The 14,576-nt window shown below is 45.5% G+C and overlaps 1 protein-coding gene across 1 annotated transcript in view; it reads left to right on the top strand.

Moving 5' to 3' along the window:
• elp4 (elongator acetyltransferase complex subunit 4) overlaps positions 1 to 14,576 on the top strand; it is a 51,258-nt gene that overhangs the window by 9,333 nt on the left and 27,349 nt on the right. Inside the window, exons 5-9 of the mRNA XM_071529731.1 lie at positions 47 to 183; positions 2,979 to 3,063; positions 5,427 to 5,615; positions 10,291 to 10,399; positions 12,453 to 12,559. Of these exons, the coding sequence (XP_071385832.1) occupies positions 47 to 183; positions 2,979 to 3,063; positions 5,427 to 5,615; positions 10,291 to 10,399; positions 12,453 to 12,559 (627 nt within the window). The remainder of the gene's footprint in view (positions 1 to 46; positions 184 to 2,978; positions 3,064 to 5,426; positions 5,616 to 10,290; positions 10,400 to 12,452; positions 12,560 to 14,576) is intronic.

Below are 14,576 nucleotides of genomic sequence, written 5' to 3'. Positions count from 1 at the left end.
AATTAAGCACTGGCCTTAACACAAATTTGACTTGTTGACCCCTCAGAGCGCCCTGGCGTCCTCATCCAGGTTCGGGCACTACTATGACGTCTCCAAGACGATGGAGCCAGAAATTCGCCAGGCAGCCAACTGCCACCGCTTCTACCTTCCAGAGCATCCCGCCCAGTCATCACCCACACACAGGTAAAACGACCAGACATCATCCACAGAACACAGGGAAACCAATGAGACATCATCTGCAGAATACAGGTACACAAACACGACATCATCCGCAAAACACAGTTACACAAATAAGACATCATCCGCAGAACACAGGTAAGCAAACGTGACATAATCCACAGAATACAGGTAAATCAACAATACAGATTGACCACCATAACATAAAGAGCACATATAAACACTTCAACCAGCATATGCAATTAGCCAAGAATCAATCAGAGAGGAAGAAACTCCAGATTAAACTGGTATAATGTGCAGCCCATCACTAGGATACTCCATTGTAAGAGTTTAACAAACTGTGTCATGGATGAAACACTGAGACTGAGCTGCATTCATTACCCGCAGCAGTCGAAAAAGACAAATACGTCTAAGTTTTGTATAAATAATGAGTGAGATGTCTTTCCTTTGTCACTACACTGAATTGCATAAAAAAGGTACCAATCATTAATAGTCATTAACTGAAATTTTCAGTCACTCTGTTCATTTCCCTGATTACTTACAAAGATGAAAGCATCAATATTTAAACAACAATTTTTAAACATATTTTAAATGCAGTGTCCAGTTTCAACAAAACATGTTTTTGGTAGATTTGTAGTACTCTTGAATAATCCAGTATCATTACAGCTCCATGGGTTGTATGATTTTATGAGGTTTAATCAGCTAATAAAAGCTTCAGAAAAATCGGCTTGATTCGTCCTTCATTCTGAGTAGCTTGCCATAGGCCCCAGACATTCAGCCCCTTGGAAAGGTTGTGTATGTCTATTCAAATAAGGGTCTTGTTTGCTCAGAGTGTTTGATTTCTCCTATGTTAAGTGTACTTAGGGTTCAGAGGTCATGCAGGCTCTTTACTTAGAGAGTGCTGCTGAACACACAAGGGCACACGTAAGCACACACACACACACACACTGGGTAAATACAGCAATCTGGACCACAGAGGATGAGGAGAAGGCTTTATAGAGCCCCTCTGCTTTTATTTCAGCAAACAGAGACTGTTTAACACAGCACCCATGCAAACACATTAGATACTGTGTATATTCAGTTTAAAGTATGCATTTTCACAAACGTAGTCCCTGGAATGGAATAGCCTTTCATTGCTAATATTGTTCTGGTCATCAAGTTAGAACTTAAATGATACTTATTCATTGGGAACAAATGAAATAATCAAATATCTTCTCCATTGTCTTATCCAGTATTGTGCAGTGGTTTAGTGATTAAGAGTCTGTCAATGGCATGGTGGTGCTGCTGTGCTGTCTTGGCCTCTGAATGGGTTATAGATCTGACAGACATTTTGACAGCAGGAAACTACACCTGCACTGCTCCATTGTGCCCCCAGCCCCGCCCCAATACAGACACACACATACACACACACATTACACACACACACACACACACACACACACACAACACATTACACGCGCGTACACATACACCACACAGACTCCTAAGCAGGCTACTCCCCCTTGCACGTGTCCACAGCCCCATGTTGATACCCTAGCTGTTAAATTGCTCCGTTTCACTTGAAGGCATAATTGGCACAAATTGCTCTCTAGGTGATACAGATCCTGTTGTTTAAGACCAAGCATCCCCTCTCCCCTCCTTTCTTCCCTTACTGAAAGAGGAACACTGAGCTAAAGGAGCTTCCCCGTGTATGTTCCTAATTAGCTGACGCACTAGCCCCTGTAGCTAAGCACCTAGACCTTATTGCTACCTGAATGAAGGGTGCTCAGTAGGGGTAGCTCAAACACAATGCCCTCCTACACAATGGCCGCCAACCAGAGGAAACCAGTCAGGGGCAGCCTCCCTGCTCAACCGCATGTCAAACCATCCCAGCCCCCTAACCTCAGAGCAGGGGCAGGGGCAGAGAGGCCAAGGAGGGTAGGTGTCCCTCTTTCACCAAACCAGCTCTATCATTAGCCTCAGCGGGGTCAGGAGGCACCATTGTTTGGCTGAATAATTGAAATAGAGTACATGGATATGCTTGGCGCAAGTGTAAGCAACACGAGCGTGTATCACTGTTCTTTATGCAGGGCTGTTGGCGTGTGACCAATCTATGTGTATCAGCTTTTGTAGCCCGCAGGTCAAATTGACAAACTGACATAGCAGCCCACTGTGACTCGCTACAGAGTGGTCATTACAATGGTGGGGTGTTCTTAAGTGGAGGGTCCTGTGTAAAATGATGGGGTTAACATTCCTATTGGCCATGCTATAGACACACGGCTGGCTCAGCAGTAATCCATCTCTCGACTGTTGCTAACCGTTGGTCGGATGGAACTGTATGTCCTTTGTCGGCGGTGCACATCTTACCCCTGATTAAACACCAAAATGCTGTTCCCTGCTAATTTTAGATATCAACCCATTAATTCCCCCCTCCTTCTCAGTTATCATCTTTATTGTGTGTGCGTGTGTCTGTTTGTGCGTATGCGCGTCTCATCTGTCTGTCTGTCTGTCTCGGCACAATCAGATCCTCAGGGAGCTGACAGAGGACCAGTCATGTTGTAATTTAATCAACCAAATAAATTAATTGGATCTCTTGATATGGATCATCTGTCTGCTTCAGCGGTTACAGAAAAGCACAGTCAGGAGGAACATGCTGCAGTCATAGAGGATTAAGCTACTGCGGTGATAGGCTTGGCCCAGTTTTATCAAAATGGTTTCAATTACAACTTACATGTCCTAAATAACCCTTGTTTCTTCTCTTTCCGGTCATCATCTTCTCCTCCACTACGTCCACCCTCTCCTCCATCCTGTGCTCTCTCCAGCCCCATGCTTGAGTCCTACTCTGCATTGCTTAAGTCCCTTCAAGAGGTCATACACAGAGAGGGCTTTGATGGAGCAGCACCCATGGTACGAATCTTGGAAAGTGTTTACATTAGTTTTGGACGTGTCTCTCTCAGTCTGAATTCAGAGATTTCTCTTATGTTGTATTGTGTTATATTTTCAACCATTTTAAACAAACCTTTTAATAAACAGCAATCCTACTGTTACTGACCACTAATAGTCCAGTCAAACCTCTCTGGAGAAGCTACCATGTGTTCAGTGCAATACACTACACAAACATTTCTTTTTTTAAAAGGAGGTAGATCTGCATCTCTAACCCCAAGCTCTACTGTCACATTCCAACCACCACCTCCCTCTACTCTGTTTACCTCTCCTCTCACCTGCCTGGGTTGGCCTCACCTGTGTGTCCCAGCTGTGTGTGTCTTACCTTTGACATACATCTTTTTAATAATCATCAATCCTCCGCAGAATGCCAGAAACGTCCTTGGCCCCGTCTGTCTCTCTTGGCGTTCCTATTTATGTTTTCCACAGGGCCAAGTGTACTTCTGTTAACGCTGTGTGGTGTGGTGTGGTGTGTGTGTGTGTGTGTGCGTGTGTGTATGTGTGTGTGTCTTATTCACCTACATTCTGTGACCCCTCTGCTCGTCACCTGGAGCCACCTCTCCCCCTGTCATTCACACACAGGGCTTACCTCCAGTACGCACCCCTCCCTCCCCAAGTGCTGTCACTCACACGCCAGATTAACTGCTGACATCATCAAAGCGCTGTGGCCGCCTGACATGCTGTTGGCACAGTCCAGGAATGCAGACAGGCACAGAGCGACATGGGCACTGGCACAAGAATGCTCAGTATGGGTGATTGTGAGTGTGTGTGAGTTTGTTTATTTGTTTATTTGCTATATCTGCCATCGTGGACCGTTAACTGGACGCACATTTCATATAGATTGGAGCATTTCAGGAACAGATTCGAACAAGGCTTAATCTTCCTGAGCTCCATATTTGCTTGGAGCCTTTTGAGATGAGTTGAACAGGAGTGGCAGCAGGGTTGTGAGTCTCCGCTGAGGCTGGCTGGTGATTAGGTTGTGGTCCCAGGCTGGCTATAGCCTATATGGCTGGCCTCTGGTCCTTGGCTGGACTCTACTGGCACTGTTCCCTGGCTTTTCTATAGGCTAAACTATAGGAGTTAAGTTTGGCCTCTCCTCCTGATGTTGCCACAGCAACAGTCGTGTTACCACAGTTCCCCCCCTGCTGGGCTCCAGACATAGAAATAGATTTCTAATTCTATGGCTCCCAAGACCTGTGTAGGCAAAGCCTGATAAACAAAGAGAGGGAACATCTAATAACGACAATGGCAAACACACACACACACACACACACACTTATGATGGTAATACCTAAGTTTGATAAGGTATAGAGATGCAGGACCGAGGGTGAATGGTCTGGAGGAGGATGAATGTAGAGTCCAGTGTGAGAGCCCCTCCCTGGGGAAACTATGAGCCAACTGGAAACTCCCAGAAACAATGGGGTTTATTTTTCTTAGATGCCCGCGATTCTGATCCAGACCCAAACGAAGCTTAGGTCATACTGTAGGGAGAGGAAGAGAGAAACAAGGAGATGGGGATTGGGGCGGAGGAGAATTGGGGAGGGTCAAGATAATAGAGGGGGAGGGCTAGAGTGGGCAGAGCGAGGAGAGGTTGGCAAAAAAAGGAAAAGAGAGCAGATTTTAGGCCAGAGCTTTGTTAATCACTCTTGGCTCTCACCTCAGTAATCAGGACCCGTTCTGAAGAAACCCGAGATAAAAGGCAATTGTACTAAAGGTTAAAAACCTCTCACAGTGTGGACAGGCTCCTCCATTCTCCCAGTTTCAGTGATATATGTCCCCACTCCAGCACTGTTTGACCACTTTGTCTCTTTCTGCATTAGTGTAGGTTACCGTTGATCTCTTGTGGTGGTGGTGGTGGTGGTGGTGGGGTTTCAAGGGAAGGCACTCCACCCTTACCCAGGCCCCCTTGGCTGCAGAGCATCGCTGTGGTGCCAAGAATGTGCTGGGGTTTCTGGGTGGCGGCCATATTGGAAGCCTGTCTGACAGGTCCATTGTGCGTGTGTCAGATGGCCTCTGTGATTGGGCAGTTGTGTCCAGTCACGTTTGGGCACTGTGTTCCGATCGTCTGTGCTGGTGAGCAGACTGTCCAGTTACTCGCTCCCAGAGTTTGGTAACACTACTCAAAACAACAGCACCTTTCCAAATTCATCCAAAAGCAGCAATCTGATAATGTTCAAATGTATTGCATGAACTTGATTATTAACTGAAATGTATTAAACTTTTGTGTTATTGTATTAATAGAAAATGACACACATGTTCATGACTTCAATTTTCCAAATTTTGATATATTCTTGATCCCTTTCTCTGTTTCTTCTTCTTTCTCGTAGTCAAAGTCGAGGAATATCCTGCGAATCGGGCTTCACTCTCTCGGCTCGGCTCTGTGGGGTGACGACCTGTGTTGCCGTGACAACCCCAGGCACAGCCACGCCCTCACCACCTTTCTCTACGGACTGCGTGCTTTGCTGAGGTCATCGCTCTCTGTTGCTGTAGTTACTGTGCCTTCACATCTCATCCAGGTAAGTTGATGTTTCACACATCAGACACGCTGATGCGACTCCCATCAGCGTGACATCAGAATACGACTTTTCTGATAAACAACCACTGACTGGCCTGATATGTACACCGGTGTTCATAAGTTCAGTTACAGTGAGAACAGCCTGTCAGCAGTTGGGCTGCAGCTCATAACCGAAGAGGGTTCTGCTTTTCTGACAGTGGACAGTTAGGATTTTGTGTGTGTTTGAGTTTATGTTTGGCCTATGTAGGTTTGCTTTGTCTCATTCTTAATGGGGCATGAAGTTTCTGTCTTTTGTGAAGGGGCCTCCTCTTGACCCCGTGGTTCAGTGTGCCCCTGGTATGACTCAGGCCTGTGAGGGGCCTCTTCCTCTGAGCATCCGTCCCACAACAGACCCAGTCGAGTGCACGCTTCATTCAAAGGCCTTTAAATCTATGTTTGTTTGTTTGCGCTTTTAATTACTTTCAACTGTACACAGTGATTGTGTGCCTGTGTGTGCACTTTATTCTCTTAGAAATATCCTTCTTTGTAGTTGTGTGTGTGTTTGGGTGTGGGTGTGTGTGTGTGTGTGCGGGTCCGCGTGCGTGTGTCTGTGTCCAGTCTGGCCTCTCAGTGTGAAGGTGGAGTCATCTGCTGAGGCATATGGCAAACCGCGTCCCTCCCCCAGACGGTCGACCATAGAAGCACACTCACCAGAAAAGCCATCTGAGACCTTTTCCGAGATGTTCTGTCTCTCCTACAGTTTAAACATCCAACTGCCTCATACTGCTGCCTCAACGGCATGGAAACGGCATTATTTGAGATCCCTTTATGCAAAGATATAACTCGATGCTTAACTTTCAGAACAGCTGTGTTACCACGACATGCTCTGGCTCCAGGCCTATATGTTCAGTGCACAGCGGCCTTGGCCTAGTCAAAAAAGGTAGAGTGGCTAACTAGCAGATGTCAGCTGTGGTGGGAGCGGTCCCCCTGTCCCTCTCTGGCCTGGCCTCCAAACGCTTTAATCTGTCACCTCCCCCTCCGCCACCCTGGGGAGTGAAGTGCCTGAGTGGGTAGAGAAAAGGAGGAGAGGGGGAGAGTTTGGACTGAATCAGGTGTTGGATGATTAAGCCAACATGGAGGTAATGAGAGGCTGTTAAGATGGGCATCTACAAAATGACCGTGTTATTAGTTTAACATAGTGAATCTGCCTTGACATTGTTGTCATAAGAAAAGATTCTAATTGACCGACTGATGTCACTGCCGTGTGCACGCTGCTGTGCACGCGCTCAGTCACTTTAAGTTAATGACCGCCGTGTGCCTCTATGGTATTTTAAGAACAGACATGCGAGTAGAGCTACTTTCTGCCAGTGTCTTTGCTTAGATAATTAGCTTAGTTAGTCTGGCCCTTGGAAGACTGTCTAGACTGGTAGCAGTGGGCTAGCTGGCCGAGACTGCGCTGGACTCCCCATCCATTATTGAGCAGCTTGGGAAGCTGAGCAACTCACTGAAAGCCTCCTCACAGCAGCCCAGTGCCACAGTCCATCTGAAACATTAATTAGGCTTGTCCTAGCCCAGTTCTCCTCCATCATACTAATCTCCTGCTACCACACCCATCCCCATAAGTAAACACACACACACACACACACCACAGTCCTCCCTAAAATGCATCTATATGCACTTCACCTGCTGCTTACAGTAAGTGGTGTCCTGAGTCTCCCTATGCAAATATTTAGAGTCAGTTTTAGGACCACAGCCCTCTGTGGTGAGGCTGGAAGAGAGGGCTCGTTCAAATCACCATCGCTGTTCTGTTTACTTTTGTTTAACTTTAATCATTCAGACTTTTTTCCAGGCCTGAACATAGTAACACTTTCCCGACCTCCTCAGTGCTGATGTTTCTAGTGATATCAAATATGTCATTCTTGTGGATAAGAAAAGGGTCAAGACACCCTAATTTTAAGTGAAAATGTGTGTCTTAAATCTGAAAGTATCACTTAATGTGTAGACATGCAATAGTTTATGAGAGGAGATAAAGAATAAGTGCATAACATATGCAGGATATAGATAAACTGTATTTATTACCTTTGAAACTACTTAGCACAACTTTTTGCCATGTCCTCATTTAATATCTTATATTTCAGAACAATTCTCATTGATTGTGAAATATGAATGTTTTGCCACATTTTGTATGATGCTTTTTGTTAGCTTATGTTTCTAGAAAAGTGGGCTGACTTTAGTGAACTAGCTACCATCACTAATGTTACTGTTAATTGTGAATTTCCAGCAGTTTTATTTTTCCATCTCAATCTGTTTAATATTTTTATATTGCATATTTCTTTATTGCATTTTTTTTATATCAATCTTTACATAACTAGTTCTGAACCAGGAAATGTAATCATGTCTTACTACCATATATCATATCTTTTTAATTTTAATGGGGTAACGACCAGGTCTCTCTTGAGAATGAGACCCCGTGTCTCAATGAGATTACCTGTCTAAATAAAGGTTTAATATAGAGCTGCAACGATTAATCGATTAATCGATTAGTTGTCAACTATTAAATTAATCACCAACTATTTTGATAATAATTTTTTAAGAAAAATAAGTGAAAATTCTCTGATTCCAGCTTCTTAAATGTGAAAATTTTCTGGTTTCTTTACTCCTCTATAACAGTAAACTGAATATCTTTGGGTTGTGGACAAAACAAGACATTTGAGGACGTCATCTTGGGCTTTGGGAAACACTGATCGACATTTTTCACCATTTTCTGACATTTTATAGACCAAACAACTAATCGATTAATCGAGAAAATAATCGACAGATTAATCAACAATGAAAATAATCGTTAGTTGCAGCCCTAGTTTAATAATAATAAAATCTCTATGTCTGTGTTCCCTGATGACATCACAGTTTTGGTAGGGCAAAGTCTCTTTCCTCCATTACTAGCTGTGGAGTTAAGATATATTTTCCTAATTTACAGACTGTACTATCCCAAGGCTTTAGACTAACACAGACGTCATCCCTTCCTCCTTCCTTTCAGAGTAATAGATTGAATCTTGGGCAGATTCTGGGACTGTTCACTTGTACATTGCTACATCTGCCACCTAATCTGACCACATGCACACACAAGGGCACACATGTTGTCAAACAAACAAACAAATAAAAATAAAACAAATAAACCATTGTGCCAAACAACCGTGGTCAAAGCCAAACAAATTGGCGTCCATCAGTGATCGGTTAGATGAAACGGCCGGGCTTTCCCCACGCCTCTCTTATTACTGGGTAAGATGAAGGCTGGCCCTCCCTGTGCCCTGTCAGTCAGTGGTAGTCAGCTGAGGTTCAGGGCATTCAGGGGATTTACACTGATGGAATCCGAGCTCATTGAGCCAGCATAGCCCTTCATAATGAGCTGGCAGTTAAACTGAACTGCCTCTTGCTTGAGCCCGTTATCAATTATAGATCGCACATCAAAAAAGATTGAGGTTGAGGTGAATCTTCCGCTGACCACCTCCTCCAACTTGAGGCAGCTGTGTGAAGCATGTGCATGTATACCTGACCTCACTCTGCCCTATACTACCACTGCACCTAACGGGTCTGTGTGGACACTTTGGATTCCAGCAACTTTGAAACTTCTGAGTCTACGCCAAGGAGGCTCATCTTATGTTTAAGTAAGCATAGAAGAAGCATCATGGCCTAGGCAGACAAACAAGGGTAGAGTTTTAGTCAGCCGCTTCAATCACACAGACACTATTTGGCCATCCTGTACCGCTAGTACGTGTCCTGAATAATTTGGTCAAGCCAAACTCTTACACTGGCTTTAATTGCTGCATGTGACTGACCTCAGATACCCTGTAAGTGCTGGCAGTCCTGACTGGTGGGATATGCATACTTTAAAAGTAGGACAAAAATGAAAAGGAAGAAGAAAGAGTGGGGAAAAGACATGAAGGCATGAAAACTGCATTAGGCTGTGGCAGCCAACACAGAGAGAAGGATGTGAATGATTCAAGAGGCAAAGGTATGAATAATGCAGGACTCCCTCTCTCCCTCTCTCCCTCCATCCCAGTGTCCCTCTCTCTCGCTCTCCCCCCTCCACTCCCCTTATCCCCTCTCTTTCTCTCTTGCTGCCTCCACCCCTTTTGTGCATTTCTCCTTCCTTCTTTCCGTCTACTGTATTCAGCCTTCTCTCGTCTTCTCTGTTGTCAAATCACTAACCTAACCAGTAGGGGGAGCTCTCCTCCTCAAGCCTCTCCTCTCTTTCTCCCACTTCCCCTCTTTCCTCCCCTGCTGTGTTTGGGTGTGAGAGTGTGCACAAAGTGTTAGCCTTTGTATACCATTATTGTTTGATGAAGTAAAATAATTCCAGACTGTTGCTTATTGGCCTATCCCATGGCACTTTTGTTAGATGTTTGCCTAAGGTGTGTGTCCATTTGCCTGCCCCTCCATCACCTGTGTGACCCCCATCCGCGCTCTCTCCACTCTGTACCTCGCCACCCTTACCTAAGCCATGGGCAGAAATGACCTGGCGACGGGTAATGATGACCTAATTTAATTGCAGCACTGATGGCTCGTCAGGAGGTTTTTAATTACCTGCCTGTGTTTCTCTCTCTCTCCTCTCTCTCCTCTCTCTCTCACTCTCTCTCTCTCTCCTCTCTCTCTCTCTCTCTCTCATCTCTCTCTCTCCCACTCACTCTATCCTACAGAACAGAGCTCTAATGGGCAGCATAACCAGGCTATGTGACAATGCCATCGCCCTGGAATCATTCAAGGGCTCTGAGAGAGAGACCAACCCACTCTACAAAGATTACCATGGTAAGAACACACACACACACACACACACACACACACTCGCATATCTTTCTGTCTCTTTTCCATCAAACACACACACACACACACACACAAACGTACACACAGGCAGTGCATTAAGGCTGGGGCTGGGCTGTGGATGGAGGCAGGGCAGCCCCCTTGCAGGCCAGGCTGTCAGTGCGTGTTAGTGTGCTGCTGCTCAATCAGACGTGCTCCTCAGTAGACAGGCCGGGGGGGATTCAGCTGCCACGTCGCACCCCCTCTCCCTCGCACCCTCACCCCCCCCCAAGCAGAGCCCCTCTCCCTCTCTCCCTCTCGCTCCCCCCCCCCCACCTCTCCATCCCCAGTCCCATACCCCTGAGGCCTGGAGCAGAGCAGACCAACACTGGGGAATCGATATTCTCACCATCACTCTCTCTTCCTCTCTGCCTCTATCCCTCTATCCCTCGCTCAATGTCTCCACGGCCAGCATGCCCTGGTAATAAATGGAGGACAAGGCTTTCAGTAGGGGGAGAGGACACCGGTAAGGGACGGCGGGGAGAAGGAGACGAGGGGAAAAGGGAGGAGAGGGCGCCGTAGTTTTACTCTGCTCTCCTCCCGGTCCTCACCATCACTTTCTTTTGCTGTTTTGCCCATCCCTCTTTTTTCCCCGCACTGCTTCCCTCTTTTCCATCACTCTATCACACTCTCTCCACACATAAAGGTCAGTTTAAGCGAGTGGGGTATTTTTAGCCGTGCCTCTCGAACTCTCCCACTCACTCTTGCTCTTTTCCTCTCGTTTCCCCCCCCCCTCTCCTCTCCTCGGGTTAGACAGCCCTAGTTGTGACAGATGAAGGGATGAGGAGTGAAAACATTCAATGGCAGCTTTCGTTTCATCCAACAACATGTTTTATTTAGATAACACATCCCATAGTGATCACATCCCTACGCATGTTAAAGGCGGCCAGCATGCAAGGCCATTCAATATATTAGTATCGCACATTATTTTTTTAAATCATTTTGTATTCGAAAAATAATATTTATCACACATTCTGAGATTTGAATCTCCCATTCAGAAATATATGTGCCCTCTGTTTAACCAGCTAGAGAAATTCTGGTTGGGTTATGAAATACATTTATGTGTATGATTGTTTTGATGTGTGTTCATGAGTGCAAACGCATCTGGTACGAGTGTGTGTGAGTGCGTGTGCGGTGGCGCGTGCGTGTGTGTTTGCGGCAGCAGTTCAGGGCTGCTCAAAGCATGCTGGGAAGCCTGTCACTGCAAATCAGGCAAGGGGAAATCACCCAAGTGCACAGAGGAGAGAACCCACCATCCCCCACTTTCTCTGTCTGTCTCCCTTTCTCCATTACTCCCTCGCTCTCTCCTTTTCTCTCTCACGCTCCTTTTTATACCACCCCACTTCTACAGTACTTTTGCAGTTTTATGAAAATGTCACTTCATGGTAAAAAAAAAATGAGAGAAGAAGAGAAAAAAAAGCAGTCTTCTTTTCTCCTTTTGTAGGAAGCCCTTGCCTATATATTCCTTTTCTGCCCCCCATCCCTTAATGCATCCTGCTCACATTATGACCACCGTATAGTCAGTGAGGGGAAATAGCTGAGAAACTTCCTTTATAATACACACACAATAAAAAATCTCTACTCACACATCATACTCCATAGATATTCCAGCCTGTGTAAGAAAAGAAGAGAGCAATTAATTTTTCCTTGAGAATAGATGCAATGCTACTGTTTTATCTTGTTCTGCTTCATCACATGAGCATAATAATGTTGCCTGAGTTCTTCAAGTGCTGAGTCTTGCACCGTCTGTGATTTGGAGGGAGAGAGGGAGGGAAGAAGAGAGGGAGGAAAAATTAGTGTAGGGGCCTTGCACCATTTTAAAGAGATTTTATACTGAAATAAGCAAGCATACCTCTCTTTGGCTCAAGGTTGTTAGTGCTTGGCACAGTAAAGCGCAACTGGAGCACATTGTGGGTAGGAATGTAGCTGTGCTAGTTGTTATGCCGTAGTTTTTATGCCCTGTTCTGGCGCTCCATCTTTAATCCGTTCTCTCTCTCCTCAGGCCTGCTGCATGTGCGCCAGGTACCTCACCTGAACTGTCTGGCAAGTGAACTCCCTGACCACAAGGACCTGGCCTTCAAACTCAAGAGGAAACAGTTCAGCATTGAGGTATGTCGTCATGGCAACCCAGCATACCCGGGGTTTACTCGTAAACAAACAATCGGTTCAGTGGTTGTATGCCCCTCTCATGCTCGCTGTATTTTTAATGCTGTCACTCAGTCTGATTTTTTTTTTTTACTAAATCTATTCCTCTAATGTATAAACAATGCTTTTTCTCAACTTGTTAGGACGTCATGCAACCATTAACTTAAAACAAGAGCTCCATTTAGATGTAAAGTAGTAATTTATTATGAGAGCCATTACATTTGTTACCTTAGCATTCATCCCGTTCACTGTGGTACTGACATTAAGTGCTGTTGATTATGAGGAGTGTCTCACGTTAGCCTCGCTCTGCCGAACTGTGTTTGCTTTTGTCTGCTATCGGGTGGCAAAATGAAAGGTGAAACTATTGATTATACACTGTTGCTGTCACACCTATCCCAGTGTAACTTCAAGAGGCAACAGAGTGAGAGAAATGTGCATCTATCATCATGAATATGCAATGGAAAAACACCGGTTGTAGTTTTAAGTTAAGTCTATAGAGTTCAGATAAAAGGGTATATACACAGCACATAAATTTATAGCCTTCCCGTTTTCTACATTCATTTCGATTTATGATTTCTCACCCTCTCTCTCTTTCTCTTCCTGTCACGGACACATCCATTTTGCCTGCGACACATCATCACTCTCACTCAGAGCAATCAATCTGTCACTGAACTACCACTCCAGAGACAAATTAAGGGGCCCTCCTCTTAGCTCAGGCTCATGATTGGTCCTCATTACATTATCATTACCTTATCACACCCTCTGCTCCTGGGGCTCTTAGTGGGTCCTATTGTCTCAGGCAGGAGGTGAGGGGGAGGAGAGGAATGCCAGCCCCCCCCAAACCTTCCCTGCACCCCACGGTCAACCCCTTCTCATTTTCTGCCAGCTCTTCACCATCCTTCTCTAACCCTTTCTCCTCTCCTCTTTGCCCCTCTTCTCCTCCTCTCCCCGACCCCCTGAATAGGCCACTCCAGCATAGATTTATAGCATTCGTAAAAGTCAAGGTGGTTATCCTCAATGGTCTTTTAATTAGGCCTCTGTATTGGGCAGGCCAGGGGGCTGTGGCCTAGAGCATCCTCTGTAGCTCCGTGGGGCCTGGCTACTGTGTCATATATCCCAGCAGCACATTGTTGGGGCCAGGCTTTGTTTGCCTCCCTTGTTTAAGGCACTTTATTGGAGTTTTCTATTGAATGGGACCATACTCTTGTATAGCACACGGAACAGAAAATTAAAAGAAAAGCAAAGAGAGAGAGAGGACTTTTCAAAATTCTAAAATAGCTTACAGTGTTGACATAAGAGGATGCATTATATGAAATGTCAATCAAAATCCCTGACAGAGATCATCATTGTGTGTCTGGGAATTTCCCAGAGAACATAGCATCGCATCACCAGTCACGCATCAAACCAATCAAAACACAGATTATCCATTGTAATACACTATTACCGTCTTGTGTTCTGCTCTGTGGCACTGTGATTGGCTGTCGTGTCGTCAGTTCAGATATCACCGGAGTTGGAGATGTCACAAGAGTATGAGTGAGTGCATGTTGGCTCCGTGTCTAGTGCTGCAGAGTCATCGGTTTATGTCAGTATACCTGTGTATATGTGTACGCGTGTGCATGACTACCGGTGTGCTCCGACTATACGTGTCTCAACGTAGCTGTGTGTGACCGACTGGTCAACTGTCTCGGTGGGCCGTTGATTGACACATGAGATAGTGATCGGATTCTCAGCCCAGCGTCTGACGTGTGACAGCCCACACCAGCCCTGCTAATCACCTCATTTACTCTAGCTACAGGACTCCTATGCCTGGGGCCACATACAGCACTCTCTCAATGGGTTTCTCAAGGTTTGCACTGCTCACAGCTTGTGCCCCTACTTCTCTCTTCTTCTACACATCCATCATAGTGTAAACGTTTGAAGAGTGTCTGATTTTCATGGCGCACCTCTCCTGCTGCTGTGCGCTTCTTTTAATTCTCAACTC

This window comes from Centroberyx affinis, unplaced genomic scaffold, assembly GCF_046629955.1.
Source record: "Centroberyx affinis isolate AG114_WGS23_722 - 3 ecotype Tasmania unplaced genomic scaffold, CSIRO-AGI_Caff_v1 ptg001835l_1, whole genome shotgun sequence".
Taxonomy (NCBI): Eukaryota; Metazoa; Chordata; class Actinopteri; order Beryciformes; family Berycidae; genus Centroberyx; species Centroberyx affinis.
Note: the sequence above shows the minus strand (reverse complement) of the source record. Positions and strands in the feature narration are given on the sequence as shown.